The sequence below is a fragment of the Elephas maximus genome, chromosome 5, assembly GCF_024166365.1.
Source record: "Elephas maximus indicus isolate mEleMax1 chromosome 5, mEleMax1 primary haplotype, whole genome shotgun sequence".
NCBI lineage: Eukaryota > Metazoa > Chordata > Mammalia > Proboscidea > Elephantidae > Elephas > Elephas maximus.
This window is the reverse complement of record NC_064823.1, coordinates 81,752,009-81,771,875: the sequence shown is the minus strand read 5'-3', so window position 1 is coordinate 81,771,875 and position 19,867 is coordinate 81,752,009. Positions and strand designations below refer to the sequence as shown.

General features: G+C 35.3%; 1 protein-coding gene across 2 annotated transcripts in view; it reads right to left on the bottom strand.

Moving 5' to 3' along the window:
* Nucleotides 1–598: 598 nt before the first annotated feature.
* The window catches only part of G3BP2 (G3BP stress granule assembly factor 2), a 93,490-nt gene continuing 74,221 nt past the window's right edge, over nt 599–19,867 (bottom strand). Inside the window, exons 5-14 of one of the 2 annotated variants that reach the window (XM_049885958.1) lie at nt 16,607–16,688; nt 15,633–15,806; nt 15,040–15,130; nt 13,017–13,119; nt 12,319–12,499; nt 11,209–11,307; nt 6,941–7,043; nt 5,464–5,592; nt 4,784–4,902; nt 599–4,433 (exon numbers count right to left, since the gene is read on the bottom strand). In XM_049885958.1, the coding sequence (XP_049741915.1) occupies nt 4,161–4,433; nt 4,784–4,902; nt 5,464–5,592; nt 6,941–7,043; nt 11,209–11,307; nt 12,319–12,499; nt 13,017–13,119; nt 15,040–15,130; nt 15,633–15,806; nt 16,607–16,688 (1,354 nt within the window). In that variant the 3' untranslated portion in view covers nt 599–4,160. The remainder of the gene's footprint in view (nt 4,434–4,783; nt 4,903–5,463; nt 5,593–6,940; nt 7,044–11,208; nt 11,308–12,318; nt 12,500–13,016; nt 13,120–15,039; nt 15,131–15,632; nt 15,807–16,606; nt 16,689–19,867) is intronic. The other variant, XM_049885959.1, reaches the window with a different exon arrangement.

Here is a 19,867-nt window from a genome sequence, read left to right as displayed (position 1 = left end):
CAAGTCTTCCTAATTTAAAATATGAACATTAATCCACCAATTTTCATTCACTTGCTACAAAGAATATAGCATATTACATACCATAAATGAAATTTAACATCTTCAGTAGCTAAATTTTCAAATATTTTGTTATATAAATTGTCTGGGCCAAATGATAATTTCTTTGGGTCTATTTTCAATATACTGTGGGATAAAATCTGTGATATACATTTTATCCCTTCTAAATAAGTTTCCACAGCCATAATATCAGGTAAATAGTACATCATAATTAAACTAGTGATACATTTATAAAAATCTTTAAGTATTAGTTAAGATTACTTAAATAATGGGTATTTTTGCTTCTCTCCATTAAAAACTTGTGAAGTCTCACACAAACCACTTTTTTTTTTTTTTTTTTTTACCACTGGGGGTGGGAGGGATAGTGTCTGACCAGTGACAATAGAAGGTCCCGAATAGAATGCAAGAAAAATGTAGGACAAAACTCAAATTCCTAAAAAAAGTCAGGCCCATTGGACTGATAAGAGACTAAAGGAAGCCCACTAAAGGAAGCCCTGAGACTATGGCCCTAAGATATCCTTTGAACTTGGAATTGCAGCTATTTTTGCAGGTCGCCTTTTAGCCAGATAGTAGTAGATTGGCTTATAAAATAGCCAATACTGCCCGTGAGTAATGTGCTCCCTTCAACAATTAACTATATGAGACCAGATGGTCAACAGTTATGGAAAAGCAAAGATGAGAGAGGGCAAGGATAGGAAGGGAAGCTAGATCAATGGAAACAGAACAAACAGAATAGAAATGAGTATGCTGACACACAGTACAAACTGTAACCAACGGCACAGAATTTGCTGTGTAAACTTTCACCTAAAACACATTAAAAAAAAAAAAAACTGTAAAGACTGATTCAGGAATCATCATAAACAGTGTTATATATCATCAGAGAAAATCCATCTATATCATACCTTAATATGCCTCAGAACTCATTTTTTTATTTGAAGCACATATTTAGAAATGACGAAATGCTTATTTCTTAATATTCTTGTAGAGCTTGACAAAACTGCTCCAATTTTTGAACTTATGTTCATAACATAAGATAACCTCAATCTTCCCATCCCTTCCTTTCTGTTTCTCCTGAGATGAGGTAGCAATCCTTTGGAAAACTCAAGATTTAAAAAAAAAAAAATTTTTTTTTTTTTTGCTTTAGATCATTCTCACCTTCCTTACTGCTCACTCTGTTTCAGCATTCTTCAACTTGTATACCAGCCTTCTAATTGGACTGGAATACATCTCCAGCAATGTTCCAAGCCTTGCTAAATGGTTAACTTTTTTATACATCCAGATACCAGAAATAATAAGCAGCTGGTTTTGGAACAACTCCTTATTTTTACTTAAGTTGTATGAAATGCAACTCAGAGAAAATATTTTGGAACATAAACCTACAGATTAAATTAGGGACATAGATAAATGCTGCAGACATCAGTAGTTTATTGTATGTTTAGTCCAAACACATTCAAAATGGAAACTCAAAGAATACTTTCCACCTGAAACAATGAAACTAGATTCTACTAGCATATAATGCTTAACACATTACAGCAATGAAGATGGTAATCCATTGTCTTCTTTACCTACTAAAGCCAAGATGGTAAAGCCAATTTGGTTGCAATAGAGTCATAAGGATAGAATATTACCATCAAAAAAAAAAAAAAAATCAGCAAGTAACAGTAATGGTAGATGAATATTTTTACTCTGCTTCACTGAAAATGGGACAAAATGTTAAAAGTCCACAGTACTGCAGGTGAACAATCACCACGTAAACTTCTCCATATGATGGTTTAATATTTTTTTATTCATGGTATGTGAAGACTGAAGCTGAATGGCTCTTTGTTCTAATTTTCTGTTATACTTAGTATTTGTCATTACTTTTGGTGCCAGAACAGTTACATAGTTTTAGGAGTAGCAGGGCAATATCCTGGATTGGGAGGGTGGGAAGGGGGAATATATACATATATATAAAATGGGAAGAAAGAAATAGAAGAATAAAGGAAAAACACACATACACACACAAAAAGGAAAAACACTGGTAATAAACCACTTACTTAAAAGCGGTTTGAATAAAGGCGTCAGAACTCGTAAAAGTAAGTTTCTGTAAGAACTTCAAGTACTATACCTAACATCTGAAAGTGTAAAACTTTCAAACAGGGAAAAAAATCCTTAAACCCAAAATACAGAAATACATGTCCCCAAAAAATATATCCAATAGTGCAAGACTTTTCTTCAAACATGGAAGACCTCTTTCAAGAGGGGGGAAAAAAGACAGAAGACAGATTGGATTTTACTCATATTGCCCAGTACATGAAAAACAAAATACGTGCATCATTTGCTAGTTTACTAGACAGTGAACAGTTGCATAATTCATAACCAATTTGCTACTATGTCAAGTGCATTTTTTGTTTTTTAACTAATACAGAATGGAGAAGTCTTCCATGCTAACAAGCAGCTTTAAGTGGTCACACTTATTTATCCCACTCCTAGCCTGAAACATCAGAAACTGGTACATACTGAATGTTCCAAGCATAAAACTGGATATCCTTCACCATACTTTCGGTTTACTGGAGCTTGCTATATAAAGACAGACGATAATCCAGCAGCTACAAACTTTGCTCACAGAATTGTTTAAAGATTCATGTAAAAATAAAAGATGTCATCCCAGACTCAAATTCAGAGCCACCTGGGTAGCTGACATCAGTTCAAGAATTGTGCAAAATGAATGACGGTTCCCTGCCCCCCAAGTAGAAAATTCAAACACTTAAGAGCTGCTGTTCTTTTCTCTGAAAATTGCAGTATCCTCACTTCAGGTTTACTTGCCATTTATGGAATCTGACTGCTTTTAAAATGTTATTAAAAATGTACATCAAGTTGATTGACTTTTCAAAGCACCTCTCAAGTGATATGCTTCAATGTTCAAATTCTTGCTAAGAGAAAGTCAACTAGAGACTTACTCAGAGAGCTGACTTCCTCCTTCCCTCTCCCTCCCAAACACACAAGACTCCCTCCCACAGAGAACACAAAGTTGTTAACTAAAGAACAAGGTAAATAATATGCTAGTCGATTTTACTTATTTTAAAGATACTGCAATTTTTATACATTTCAATGATTTTTCAACATTTTGCAGCTGTTTGGCTTTGCAGCACAGCGATTCATACACTATACTGTACAAAATTACCAGCAAGACTGGAATGATGTATTAATAGAAGGCACCATCATGCTTATTACATTACCAGAGAACAAAAATACAGTAAAGACAATTTTCACTGTACACAGCTTAAAGAAAGGAAAAGGGGTAGGAGGAGTGTGTTGAGCAGCCAGCCATACCTGTACTGAAGAGGGGCAGGTAGAAAAATCTTAGATATGGAGCTACTAAACCTGGTCTAATATTCAAAGACCATAGTTCTGAAGTTCTGAATTGGGTTATTTAGTTCATAACTAAATGATTTCCTTCTGGAATATACTTGTAGTCTTGTTAAGGTTTATGTGTACACACGCTGGTCACAGCAAGCAGATAAAATGCCCTCATCATTTGACAAACTATTCTCTACTGGAAAAGAAGATGAAAGAATTTTTTTCCCTGTTGCCTCCTGTTGCAGATGTCAATATTAATGAGTTCAGAGCACCCATTAGTGCCTTTTGATGAGTGCATAACAAGTTTCTGTTGGCTTGTATTTTGGGGGGCAGCCAAGAAAAAAAGGCAAGATTCTCCAATTGCACAAATTGCACTATTTGTGTTTCCAACATGAATAGGCAGAAACAGTAACACTTAAACAAAATGTGCAGCAGAGGATTTTTTTTTTTTTTTTTGACTCAAAGGATCTGAATTCAGTTGGGAATGTCCTTTTAAGTTCATTTTGTTGTAGACAGTTTAAGATATGGTCATTTCTCAGTCCGTAATTCTCCAAGTCTAGATTTATAAATTAACAATGTGAATCCTGTTGTGAAATTGGGGAAATAAATGTCCACCTCAATTTAAATGATAACAAAAAGATGCTTTTCACATCAAAGAAATGATCAAAAAGGCTGTGTCACATTCCAAAGCCAAAAAAAAATTAACAAGAATGCAAACACGATGAATAATGTACCACCGCCAAGACTCTGCCAACAGTGGAGCTTCAGCGACGCTGTCCTGTGAAGCGGCCTTCCATTTGTCCGGTTCCTCTTCCAGAGCCAAGTTTCTGTGCCATGCCGCCTCTTGGAGGAGGTCCTCTTCCATCACGGTCACGCATCATTCCACCACCCACTATCCCACGTGGACCACCAGGACCGCGATCGTTGCGCCTAATATCCCTGCGATCATCACCACCACCTCTGGTTTCTCGCTCTCTTGCAGCTCTTGTTTTTTTCTCCTCCACATTTAAACGTACTTCCCCTCGAAACATAATTGGCTTTAAAAGGGGAGAAAAATATTTACATGAGCAGGTTAGACAGCAATAGCAAAGCACTATCTTGCACATGTAAATAAGAAAATCCTAAGAAATGAAAAAAACTTTCATGATATTCTTAATTTTCAATCCTTTCCAAGCTTCATCGGAATAAAGTAATTTAAAATCATCCGTATGGACTTTAAAGCTACAACAAATCTTAATTCTTTGCATAAATACCATTTCACAATGAACTATTTTAGCTTTACCATTAAAAAAAGATTTTTCTATGGTTTTAAAACACACCAATTAATATTACATACAACAAGAGTAATACGGTCTTGCTTGAATTATGCCCTGTTTAAGTCACTTACTTTTGCAATTAAGATTCTCTGAACTGGTTCAGAATCATCAAAAACCACAAAACCAAAATTTGGAAGCTTTCCCCCAACACCCTTGGTATTGATGCGAAGTTCCACAACGTTTCCAAAACCTGTGAAGATATACATTATCCAAGGGTTAAATACATTAACAGAATACTTTGATGGTTTTAACTGTTCAGGATGAATAACCTCAATCTCCTTGGTACATTTGAAAATAAATGTTGCAAGCTGCTACGTCCAGTGACAACTAGGGTACATTCAGTCATGGAGACCATGCACCTAAGATACCAGCAGTTGGACGGGCTGCTTGTTTGGTTATCCTTTTGCATCTGTATTAGTCCTTTTATAAGTAAAGTTACCTCCAGTTTTAGGAAGACAACGTATTTTCTTCCTAATCCTGACTTGTATTTGCCAAATGAGCCCCTCTCAGAATTTAAGACTGCTTCCTCCAGTTGTTTCTCCTAACCTCTACTAAAACAAGGCCAAGTCAACACTAGGCACAATCAATGAGAAACATGTGATACAGTCTTTTGATGAATTAAGATGACACTGGTTGGCTGGAAATATATACAGTATAGAGATAATGTTAAAAAAAAAAAAAAAAAAAAGAATGTGAAAAAAAGTTCCATACTCCTGCTTAATTTTAAAATAAAGCAATATAAACCACTTACTCATGAAGAATTCTTTCAGTTCATTTTCATCAATATCATGTGGCAAGTTACCAACAAAAAGTTGATGACTGTCTGGATAGCGAATTATTCTACGGTTGTCAGATTCATTCTGTTCAATATCTCCTCTGCCTGAGAACAGGAAAGGAGCAGGTATTAATCTACAATGTCACATAAAAAGTAATTCGAAACAATCATTTAGTATTGATATTCCTGTTTTAGTTTAATAAGATGGTGAGCTCCTTGAACAGAGGTGAAAGTGCCCATTATTATTCTGGTGGTGCACCAGTTAAAGAGCTCCGCTGCTAACCAAAAGATTGGCAGTTTGAATCCATGAGCTGCTCCATGGAACCCTAGGGGGAAGTTCTACTCCGTTCTATAGGGTCACTATGAGTTGGAATCGACTCGATGGCAACAGGTGTTTTTTTTTTAAGTTAGAAAACAATATGACACTAAACTGAAAAGTGAGGGTATATGATCACTAGATTGCTAAAGTCCCTTCTTCTAGAGCTAATGGTTTGATTATATGAAATTCAAGTATTAGTGGTACAGGTATTCCTCTTTAACTGAACTGTTGTCATCACCAAATATCTGTAAGTGAGGTGTATCTGTGCTAATTATTTGTTTAGTCCTTTGAAATTAACAAATTAAACAATCACCAGTTGTATGAAATTATAACCGAATCAGTAAGTTTTAGTAGCAATATCTCATTTATGTAGTCTTTGATACATATTATACTAGGGTATACATACACTTTTATCATTCCACTAACACAAGGAACACAGTCATGTAAGATAGACATAACAAGAAACATCTATGGGATAACTGAATGACATAAAAGAAACTCAGGATTTAAAGGTCTCATTCAAGATCATAAATTCAATTAGTGGTAAAGGTGGGACAAACCCCGACTCCCATGAATTCAGCATTAGTAACACCATCACACTTTAAATTTAAAGAGTAACTGCATATTCTAAATTTGAGGTACACTATTTCCCATCTCCTCCCAAAAACAATCTAAACATATTTACAGAATTCAAACAGAGGTACTACATATACTAGCTAACAGTGTAAACAAGTCAAAGATCATGGCAACTTACTTAATACCTAAGACAATCAAAATAAGAAGAATCAGGGTGTGCTTACTCTTTATCTGTGAAGAGATGAGAGTGCTAAGTAAGAGAGTAAGGTTATTGGCAGCTCGGTTTGAATTCTTAGAACCAGTGGCAATAAGCAAATAAAGTTTGTCTCAAAAGCCTTTTACACCTTCCAAATAATTTCTCCACGGCATGTCAACCAATCCTCCCCTAAGAGTTGGTTGTTCTGCCCCAGATTATAATTTCAACAGGTTATTCAAACCTTTAAGCAATTTGGTACCAAAAGATCTGTGTATAAAACGCATTTAGTTTTTAAAATAAATTCAATGTTCTCTGATTTTTCAGGTGCTAAATGCTAGCGGCTATAAAACGGGCTGACCCACCAGGTCTTGGTCCTCTAGGAGGAAAGCCAGGCCGCTCCCTGGGCCGCTGCTCACGCACACGAGGTGGCTGGGACTGGACTTCTGGTTTGGCTTCAACTCTCGGCTAAAACGTAAAGAGAAAGCATACCATGAAGAAGCGTCCTACAGGAGAAAGGCCAATTAAAGCAGCTACCAAAGAGTCACCAGGAACGTAAGGGTAACTTTAGGATGTTTTTAACATAGCGTCCTACTCATGTAAAAAAACCAATTTTTTACAAAGATATTCTGTACCAATCTAGGACTGTAGGGTAGGTTTTGTTTTCCCACTCAAGGCTGTGTAACTCCCAGTAAAATGCTTTTTACAATCACGTTTTTTTTTTCCCCAAAAAGTTACACCCACACTGAGACAGCATAAAAGGTACTGCTACAAAAATCACAAAAATGCCAGAGGAGCCACTCCATTTAAATACATATGCAAATTTGTAAGCCATTTTTATCTTAGAAAGACAAGAATTCATGACAGATAATTAATTATCTGGTTTCCTGCCCTTCAAATATGATAGTGCTCAGCAATATCTTCTAAGCTCCCGTCCCATAAATAAACATTAAAATCAATAACTTGACAGTTCAAGTATACAATTTAGCCTACTCTGGTACCAAAGAATGCTACTTTTAATATTAAATTTAAATGCACGTAAAAAAAGGATAGGAGCTTATATAAGAATGTGTATGTAGCATCTCAAATAGTAAAAAGTTCTTTAGATCCATACTATTCTTCCTTATGAGAAAGATGTGCATTTACGTAAGTATTGACCCCAACAACTTTCCCTAAGTGCATTTTGAGGTGGGGGGGAAGTAATGGGACACCCTAAGATACCTTTCAAATGTTTCTGCTAACCGCTGGATTAAACATATAATTAAAGTGACTATTTTTAAAGTAACGTTCTCTGCAATTACCTTTTCCTTAATGTAATAGTATTTTCAGTATTCTCTAACCTCTTCAGGGATACTATTGCCTAAATATTTATATTTATGGTCCAATAAAGAGACAAAATATATGAACCTTCAAAGCATGCTAAAAACCCAGCAGGATATGGAGAACGTATGTTCTCAAAACAGAAACCTAGAAATTTTAGTCCTGTCTTTATGGGAAATTATCTCTGAGGACCTCATTCCGGGCAGTGGCTCAAACCCTTCCAATCATTTATATAACTGGGATATTATAATTTACAAGAGCAAATTCTGATACAACTGACTTTAATGATGTTTCTTTCAACAATGGCAATTTATTGTAAATGATTTATTTCACCCACTGTAACCAAAAATGTACTACCTCCTATCTTAATCCATTTTTAACAGGTTTGCCTATTTCTTCCCAAATTCTGTTTTCCACCAGGTAGATTTCCCATTTTCCTCAGATGAAACTGCTCTTTTGTTAAAAACACATGGAGAATTTTAATAGAATTTTGTTAAAAAGAAATTTAGCCCTCACCGGTTTTATCAAATATTTTTATGTATGTATTCCTGTAAGGAACATACCTAATTCACTTCTACATCACCCAAAAGTCACGCACAGTGTCATTAGACATAGATCTTCAGGAACCACTGGTTCATTTTAAACTAAATTACATTTTTAGTTCTCTGACCCAAAACATGTCAGAGAATGTTCTATGCCTGACAAGGGACCACTGTTATCTGTGTTTAGAGTTTAATACTATAGGATAACTTGATCCAAAATGAGGTGCCTGAAAAAGACAGTTATTTAGAAATTTCATCTAAGGGTACCTAAAAAGTGCATCTTACCTCAGTATGAATGTAAATCAGAATTAAAAAACAGATGTACTCTGTACCCGGTTTAATGAAAGTAGTATAATTTTACTAAAAATTCATAAAAATTGAAAATGTACCTTTTATAAAAATTTCAGAAAGACCTCAGACTCATCTAATCCAAATGTTACCAATAAAAGAGCTTGAGGACCTGGCTGACTCAATTTCCTTTCAAAACAGATTACTAAAACAAGAGCAGCTACAAGTAGTGAAAACAGAGAAGTCCTTCTTTATCTTTTAAGGACTAAAGACATAATTTCCAACACTTTACAAATAACTCATACCATTAATTTAGTAAACTGATATTGAGCAGATATGATGCCAGTGCAAGAAAAGTATGAGATCAAAAAGGTAACAATGCTCCTTTCAATAACTCATTAGTGTATCTTAACTAAGCTGGTTGTGCACTATGATTTTCAGGCCCAATTTCATGAATAAAACTAGTTATTCCAAACGGATAAAATGTCTAAGATACCACACACTATTATTAGGGTAACTAATGCCATGTAACCAAAATGTGTACTCATGTAACAAATCCCACAAATGAAGGTCACAGAATGTGAAATAAAAATGGAACCATCAAATCAATAATAGCAATGTATAATCAGAATAAACAAGTCCTTCAATTAAACAACCTACTTAAGATGAACTAGTCAATTTCCAGACAAAAACCTTTTTACCAAATTAACTTACCAACTTCTAAATTAACACCTACCAATCCCTAAAATTCAATTTAATCCTTTTCTTAATAATCTATGCTGAAAGTATAAGGAAATGGATACCACACCAAAGTAATGAAATAAAATTGAAGGGTTTATTAGATCAAGTGGAAATACCATGAATCCATTCTAAATAAAGTGAGATTCAAAAGCTCTTTTAAAGTTTTAAATTTTATTACTTAAAGTTTTAACAAGGGGGTAGAGGTCAAGAAATAGTCTCCTTATAATTTGAAAAATAACTGAGAAATACTCAAATCTTAAAAAAAAAAAAAAAAAAAAATACTGGATTACTTTCCTGGGCAAGAGGACCTAATGTCATTTAGGGGTGGCCTTTACTTTTCTTTGATGTAAACATAGACATACCCCCTTCCAGCAAGGGGCTAAAGAAAATTCATAGGTTTGCATTAGCCATATGTGGACTCTGATGTCCAACTGTGTGAATTCAAAGCCCATCCTTACTACTACTTATACAGCTCTCTGACCTTGAGTGACTTACTTAATCTCCCTCTCATTCTCAATTTTCCTGTCTGTAAAACCAGGGTAATAACAGTACCCACTCTCACAGGGTGGCTGTGAGAATTAAATGAGAATGAGTACAAAGTGATCATCACAATGCCTAGCATATGTTAAGAGCATAATAAGCATTAACTAACTTATAACTGCCAGAAGGTTAAAAAAAAATATGTAGCCAACTCCATGACATAAAGTAAAAATATAAAGGATTCCAAACACAAATTATCAAAGATTTCAAAAGAAAAGCCAAAAGTCACCTATCAGGTCTTCAAATGGGTTGAAAAACACAAACCAATACTTACTGGGTGAACAAATTTTCTTTATTGCTGTCTGTACCTAAAGTAGTCACTCAACATTTCTTGTGTATGTAATTGAAAAAAAATGGTATTATGGGGCCACGTCTATTATTATGTGGCTGATTATAATGTGTATCAACAATAGAAAGACTTCGTCCAATACTTACTAGCTATTTTTGAAATGCAAAATTTCACCGTACAGAACATGTATACAAACTTAAATTTTATGTGCACTAACCATTTCAAATGTGAATTTTCTGGAATGAAGTTTGACTCAAAATATAAGGAAAAGAATTGGACACCCTTTAACTATGCCTAAAAATTAGACATCTCAGGTAGCCACTGTCTTATTTCCAACATTTTTGGAAGCTCTGAAATGGGTAAAATGACAACAGACAAAAAGCAGAATACTGGAATGATCAGTTAAGGTGAACACTACAGTCATAAGTTGGTACAGGCTTCAATTAAATGGTGTGAACCACTTACGGACTGAGAGCTTAGGCAGTGTATGTTTAAAATTTTTTTTTTTTAAACAGTGATTCTTGATAATGCCATATTACTTTGTGCCTTTCCAAATTTCTTCCCATGGGTTGAATTAAAAGCCCTAAAATACTTCTTGCTAAATAAAATTTAAAACTTTTTTAAAAGGAACATTTTTGTTCTTCTTATTTTTTAAAGAAGCCTTTTAAATTACAATAATATATATTGGGAAAACCAACTTAATCTGTATTTCACACACCCAAACCCCAAATACCACCTATGTAGATGATGAATGGAGATTTGGCCTTTAAAGTGGGTGCATTTACAATTAATACAATCTTTTTTTGTATATTTAATCCATATTTTCTGATTGACTCATTTAAAAAAGTATAAAAATGATAAGCAATTGGCAATGTAACAAGGATACAATCCAATGTGTTCACAGATTGGTTACCTGTGAGACTGGTGCTTTAACATGGGGTGGAATTCCAGAGGAAGAAACAGTACCACTAGGAGGCAGGTTTTTACTGGTCACTGAAGCCCAGGAGAAAGCCTGCAGGAAATGCAACAAACCTAGACTACTAATCATGGAAAACCACCAACATTCCTATAGGGAAACTTCCAAATATATATTTTCTTTTCATTTCTAAACTATTGCTCTATACTGGAGGACTCCTGTAAGAAAGGCACACACACACATGCCAGTCTATGTGCCAGCTTTCAAAATCTCATTAGGCAAGATTATTTATGACTCTGTATGTTTTGTCTGAACTAAGTAAAACCACAAGCAAGTTCCTACATTCTCTAAGTAGAGGAGCAAGTGGCAAACAAAACCACTAACAACTAGAAATGCTACAAAATTGTGAACCTAACAGAAGCAATTTCTTTCCCCTCTGGGGATAACACAGTGTGTGATGGTGTTGAGGGGAGAGGGGAAGCATAGGAAAGAAGAGAGTACTAGCTGGAAACTTTAAGAGACATTCACGAATTGAACAAGGATTCTCTTTCTCACTACCCAAATATGCTTTAATGTCTACAGAAAGATAAAAGAAGTTTTAGGTAGGCTTAAATGATATACTATGGGTGTCACTCATCTTTCCAAGATAGCTTTATCAGTGTAGTAAAGAAACTGATCCCACTTAAACCAGAAATAACAGATACATCTCTTATTTTAATATTAGACCAACTTGTTTAAGTTGGACTCCTGGTGCTAGGTTTCAATTTGCATCTACACTTAGAGGACTTAATTCAGAATGAAAGAGCAACTGATATTCTTATACATGAACCTGAATAATTTCATGTTAATTATTAAACACTGTATATAGACAATGATTAACCTTAAATTCTAAGTTTCAGTCACGCTTAGAAGTATTTTTTTGTTGGGGGGGGGCAAAGAAATTTCCTCAGGATAACAAAAAAAAACCCAGCTTCTTTCATATACATAAAAAAGCATAGTTTACTATATCAAGCTATTGAACATAATATTAAAAAGGTCATGCTTCATTTATGGCACCAAATATGAAAATGTGATGTTACAGGTCTAACGAGTTTCCTTTGATCTAACCTTTGGTGGTTCTTGTGGCAGAGAAACAGGTTCTGCAGGAGGAGGAGAAGTAGACTTCTCCTCTAATTCTTCTAAGTTTTTCTCTTCCACTTGAGGTTTCAGCTCTTCGGTCTTTGTTTCAGATTCTGGCTCAGGTTCAGGTTCATGAGAGGATTCTTCCAAAGGTTCCTCTATGCCATTGCTACAATAAAATATTTTGTTCACTTTTCAAAAAAGTATAAAACGATCAGTTAAGGTAAGATAAAACTCAATTTGTCTGTAATCTAATGGGCAAAACTAGCCATACGCCGAAGACCTATTACATATCTATCAGGAGCTTTGAAAGAGAAGTCCAATTAAGAACAAGCAGCATTTCTCTAACCTTACAGTATATCACTGGATTGCTAAAATGTTTACTTTGGTGTTTACTATAATTTCTGAATTTTATTAAAAAAATATAAAAGGTTTATTTTCTGTGCTCGCCTAAACTGTCTACATTATCAGTAAGTGATCACTGTTTTGGGCCAAACTGCGTTCAATTTTTGAATTAAATAAAACAATTCTTTCCAATTCTTTTGCATATATGTAGTAGGTACTCAAATAACGAGCCTGGTAATTCTATCATAAATCTATTTCCAACAATAATTCTAGGAACAAAAACCACCTTGCATCTACATTATAGTTCCGGCCAAGTTTAACCTTGCAAACACTATTCTTACGTCACAGGGTGAGCTTCATAGTAACCACTATTGGCATTGTCTTGCACAGGTTCAGGAGATGGTTGCCTTTCTTCTTGTTCCTCTTCTACTTCATCTTCTGATTCTGACAATACATAACAGGTTACATCTCTTTTTAAGAAGCTTAACACAATTTTTTTATCATAACTCTTAAAATGTTTAATGAAGTAAAAGAAAGCTGATAGTAAAAAAAAATTATTGGCAGATTTTATAAGGCATTCAACTGCAATATTCTGTTACCCATTCTCTCAAAAAAACTGAAGAGCAAACAAGAGGAAGTTTGACATTTACAGTACCATATTTTTTAAATACTTTTTAAAAAGTATTTATTAATGAGGAACCCTGGTGGCAGAGTGGTTAAGCACTCGGCTGCTAACTGGAAGGTTGGCAGTTCAAATCCATCAGCTGCTCCTCAGAAACCTTATGGAATAGATCTCCTCTGCCCTGTAAGGTCACTATGAGTTGGAATCAACTCAACGGCAACAGGTTTGGTTTTCTGGATCTATTAGTGAGAAAGGATGGGAAGTAACGATATTAAAGCCATGATTCAGTTTCCTTTGTCAAAGCTATTCAACAGAGAAATACCAGCAACACCACCAAGAAATAAATGTGCAGGTATATACTTATGTATGCAGGCATGTGTAAGTATGTGTACGTACCTACATGTGTATATGTAGGTGTATGCATATATATATGCATGTACATGACTATACGCACATACATTCACATATATAATAAAGCATATATAGATGGCATAGTTATGGATACTTCTTAGACATAACCAAACACCTTGTGGGACTGGTCTTCTGGATCTGAAGGGTTAGTCTCGTGGGACATCTTGGTCAACTGGCATAATATAGTTCATAAAGTTACATTCTACGTATAGGTTTGGTAAGTACTGTCTAGGGTCTTAAAAGCTTGGAAGCGACCATCTAAGATACTACTATTGGTCTCTATGTATCTGGAGAAAAAAAGAAAGAAACCAAAGACTCAAAGAAGAAACTAGTCTACAACAGCCTACACGAACCACAACTTCATCCACCCTGAGACCAGAGCTAGATGATGCCTGGCTACCCCTACCAATAGTTCTAACCATGGGCCACAATAGATGGAGCCTGACAGAAGGGGAGAAAAATATGGAACGGAACCTCAAATTCCTTTAAAAAAAAAAGCAAAACAAAAAAACCCAGACTTACTGGACTGTTTGAGACTGGAGGACACCCCGAGACTACTGCCCTGAGATAACTCTTTAAACCTTGAACTGAAACTAACCCAAGATCACCTTGTAGCTAAATAACAGACTGGCTTACAAAATAGTATCACCCGTAAGTACTGTGTTCCTTTAGAAAATCACCTATGAGACCAAATGGTCAACAATTACTTTAAAACGAAGATGAACACGTGAGGGGGCAGGTAAACTAGACTAAGAGAAGTGGAACAACCTGAGTGGAAATAATGAGAATATTTACGCATTATGAAAAATGCAACCAGTGTCAACCAAACAATTTGTGTAGAAGTTGTTCAACAGGAACCTAACCTGCTGTGTAAACCTTCACTGAAAACACAATGAAATGTTATTAAAGAAAATAGAGAAGTAATGACAAAGTAAACAACTAATTCATATCAGGGGAAGATCAATTAAATAATTACAGCCACAGAACAGCCAACGAAGACATATTCAGTGAAAAAAAGCAAGCTTCAGGTCAGCATAATTCCATTTTTGTAGTGATAAGTAGAGAATCCAAAATTCTATGAATAGCCACCAAACTCTTGGTCATCTATATTGGATGAGATTAAGGGGGAACTTTTTCACTTTCTATGCTACATTATCTTTATGATGTCTGGTTTTTGTATAGTATCATGTAATGAACATTTATTTTATAAAAGAAAAAAAAGAGAGAGAGAAAAGGGAGTGTGACTCAGTTACAATAAAGAGACAAGTAAGTTTCATACTTCTCATGTCCATAAGCATATTGACAGAGTCCTGCTTTGAAAGTAACCTTACCTTCATCAAGTTCTGGTTCAGAATCACCAAACACTTCATCTTCATAACGAAACATATCATTGTGAACATAAAACTTATTTGGGACAGAACCCTATAGGAAAACAACATCCAAATATTCCATCAATACCTACGTAACTTGGCAATACATAAAGAGAACAAAGTACATGGCATACATAATTTTAATCTTAATACTAAAGAAATAGAGTCAATATAATTTTCCAAAGTTGAACATGTTACGTTGTTAATATAAACTAAAGAAGACTGGAACTCAAGAAATGGCTACTCAAAAGAGAAGACTGGGACCAACTGATAAACGGAACTTTCACATTTCATTTTCAATATGCAGTTTATTATTTCTGTAAACTTAATAATCCATGTACATATTTATATCAGTATGTGTACATGGATGATTACTTTTACTCCCAAATCAACAAAGTGCGCACACATACACACAAAAAGCTCAATTATGTCAACAGTTTCAATGCAAATTTCTCAAAAATGGCAACATGCAAATTTAAACCTATTATAAGAAACTCTTCAATACTTCAACCAACTAATAACAGACAAATGAAATCACAGAAATAAAAACTTACTTCAGGAGCCAGAACAAAGGTCTGCATAAACTTCCTCTCTGGCTGCCCGCTGTTAGACAGCAAACCCATGACCTGGACAACTACTCCATCACTCAAGGTTGCATGAGCATCCACATGACGAATTTTAGTATGACATTCACTGAAGTTCAGAGATAATACTTTGTGGTGTATATCCTTTAGCAGGGGTAGAAGGGGGAAAAATACAAACTTGTGACACTGCAATACCTACTACAGTCCCTCACTGATTTCCTCACCATTCTAGAATGTTAACCACTTAGCCTTTCCGCCTCATTTAAATCCATTTCACCATCCTTCTTCTTCACCCTAGGCATCATGCCAGACTGATGCTCCAACACCATTTTTAACAGGTTACCTCTTTAGACAAGAAATCGCAATGGCTCTCTGATATTATGCAATACCCTGGGCTTTACACAGCTTCTCCCACTTTTCTGTAATAAGTATTCAGTCACAAACTGTTGACTACTCCTTTGACTTTACAACACTTAATTTTACTTTTATTGTGTTTTTGCTGAGGCCATTTCTTCTACTTTGAATTTCCGTTTGGTAATGGCAAATCCTATACTTCAAAATCTAGCTAAGTCCCACATCCTCTACAAAGTCCTTCTTTCCCTGTAAGTCATATGGAGCATGTCATTCATGTAATTCTGTACATTCCTGTGACATAGGTTTCAGCCCGTATTTGTACAGACTTAATACAATGTCTCAACTGTTCCATGTACGACACAGAACAAGAATATAAAGGATTCCATCTTCTCCTTTGTATCAATCCCACCAAAAATGGATGCTTAATAAGAACTCAAAGCACATGTGGCAATTACTGAAACATAATTTCCAGTTACAACTAATGACCATATCTCCTTGTAAAAAGGAGAAATCTATGGGCACAAATAGGCTATTTTTCAAACTTCTATCTTAACACAAAAACATATCTAAAGTATGAGATTGATACTTACATTTTGGCCATAAACAGCTTCCTGGGGCTTTCCACTAGCATCTACTCCACCATGAACATAGGAGGAATTCCTGCCATAAAACCTGTGAAATCATCGATAATTAATGATTAACATCGAATTTTCACAAAGTCTAAGAGGCAGTAGAGTTCTGGTGTCAGGCCCAGGTTCCAGTCCTGGCTCTGTCACTAATTAGTTATGTAATCTTGGGCAAGTTACTTAAGGTCTTTAAGTTCAGTTTCCTAGGTTATAAAACAAGAACAGTAACTACTCCATAGGGTTGTTACAAGGATTAAATGAAATCATACACACAGTATGCTTAGTATGGTGCCTGGCAGACTAAGTAGACATTCAATCATTAGTTATTCTCATCTAATTCTTAAATGCAAGAATGAGATACCCAAAGTACATTCTAAATAGTAACACTATAGTTAATAAAGCAATTTTTTTTTTTCTCCTCAGATTAAAAAAACTCAGTTTGGGAACCAAATATTCTGTTTAACATTCTACTCAAAGAGTTCCAAATTATTACAAAGGCTTTGATTAAAACAACTGAGATTAATTCAGAAACAAAGTCAAAATCTACTTTATTTCAGCATCTAATTTCTCATTTATTTTTATACTGCTCTTAAGTACATGATAAATTTTAGTGTTTCCTTGACATTACCTAAAGTAATTAAAATTAATATCTTTCTAAATTAAGGTTATCAAAGATGCAAAGTTAATTTTTTCATAAAGAAATTCCAACTCATATTAATAAAACACCTAAGTGCTTCCTTTATGCCAAGTGATGTTCTCAGTGCATTAAACACTGTATATCCATCCATTTACCCTAAAAACCTCAAGAAATAAGGGCAGTTTGAATCCACCAGCTGCTCCTCATAAACCTTGTAGGGCAGTTCTACTCTGTCCTATAGGGTTGCTATGAGTTGGAATCAACTCAACAGCAAGAAAGGTGCACAAAAATGCATGCTTAAGGGTACTCAATACAGTGTTGTTTATAACAAGTGAGAATCACAAACATTCTAAATTTCCAACAATAGGGAAATTGGTTAAGTATAAAAAAGAATTCACACTGTTATTTAAAAGTGATTGTGTAGAGCTTTATTGTTTTTAATTTTTTTTTTGTGACTACAGAAATAAATGTTCCTTGTAAAAAAAAAAAAAAAAGTGCTAAGACCTATATTATGAAAAGACCAAATTTAAGACAGTGAACCAAACCCACTGCCACTGAGTTAATTCGGACTCATAGTGACCTACAGGACAGAGTAGAACTGCCCTGTAAGGTTTCCAAGGAGCAGCTGGTGGACTAGAACTGGTGACTTTTTGGTTAGCAGCCAAGGTCTCAACCACTATGCCACCAGGGCTCCAAGACAGTGAAACCCAACCAAACCAAACTCACTGCCATCAAGACAATTCCAACTCACAGTGACCCTATAGGGCAGAGTAGAACTGCCTCATAGGATTTCCGAGGAGTGCCTTGTGGATTCAAACTGCTGACCTTCTGGATAGTAGCCAAACTCTTAACTACTGTGCCCCCAGGGCTCCAAGATAGTGAAAACAAAAACAAAACAAAACAAAAAAAACCCAGATCTGATGCCGTCGAGTTGATTGCACTTCATAGCAACCCTACTGGACAGAGTACAACTGCCCCACAGGTTTCCAAGGAGCAGTTGGTAGATTTGAACTGCCGACCTTTTGGGTAGCAGCCTTAGCGCTTAACCACACTGCGCCACCAGCGTTTCCAAGACAGTCAAAAACCAAAAACCAAACCAAACCAAACCCAGTGCTGTCAAGTCAATTCCGACTCATAGCGACCCTACAGGACAGAGTAGAACTGCCCCATAGAGTTTCCAAGGAGCGCCTGGCGGATTTAAACTGCTGACCCTTTGGTTAGCAGCTGTAGCACTTAACTACTATGCCACCAGGATTTCCAAGATAGTCAAAGGCCCTATTAATTCCATTCTCCCCCAACTCCCTCATCTACACTGTCAACAAGAATGCCTTCATTTTATAATTAGAAAAAATGTACAGCTATTTGCTTTTTTTCTTGGGGGGTGGGTTACAGGGATACATCAGTTGTACTTCATATATACTGTATTCCAGAATAACGGCATGACTGGGCTGTGGAGTCAGAAATGGGTCTGAATACTGGCTATGGCTAACTCATTCACTTACTGAGTGATTTTGAAGTACTTAATTATGTACTAAATCTCGCTGTGCCTCAGCTCTGCCATGTGTGAGGTGACATAATAAAAGTATCTACATCTCACTAGACTGTTAGACATAATATACATATGTGAAGTGCTTAGAAAGTCAAGCAAATAGTAAGTATTAAAATGTCTCCTGGAATAAGACAGGAAATATACATATGGTTATTGTGAAAAAAACCATAAAATCTAATTTTAGAATATCCAGCATGCTTATAAAAAAGGAATGCAAGTCTTAACAGCCTATCCCAAATGAAGTGGCAGTGATATATTTTCAAAAACAATTTATCCCTGACTCACTTGGTTACTTACTGTGTTCTACAACAAATACAGCAAAACCTGTGAAAGCTGGAACCATGTCAGGCGGAAACCTGCCACAGAAGTAAAACTGGAATATTTTCCACTAATAGAGTGATAAAAAAGTACAAGACTGTACTTGTCATCAAAGGTAGAAAACTTACAAAGGTGGTCCCATCAAAACCTGGTTCTCATAGGTTTCACTGTACTTACAAAACCTAATTCTTAACTACAGCCTCACCTATCTTCTACTTGCTAAGACACATCCTAAAGAAGAAAAAATACTACTCATATTTTCCTACAAAATATAAATCAATTTCATTTCAACCTCTGGAAAAAACAGGATTTCAAATGTCCAACTCTTGCCAAGATAGTAAATAAGGCCACTGACACTGTTTTATAAAGTACCGATACTATTTTGCAGATCAAATAATATGAAATACAAATTTTCAAAAGTATAATCACTTAACTAAACCATTTTTCCAACACTGTTTTAGAGAACCTAAGACAATTTAAGCCAGTGATTTCAAATTGCATATTGCAACGCATTAGATGGTCAAGCCCAAGATTTTTTAATGAAAATTTTCTTAGCAAAGGATAGTAGTAGTAGTATTAGTAAGAGCATATATATGTACATACATATGCACGTGTGTGTGTATGAATATATAAAGGGCAAATATAATTTTATAAAGCTTTTTCAGATATGTACAGATGTGAATGTGTTATGTACTGGGACATGAAGTAAACTCTTCTTTCT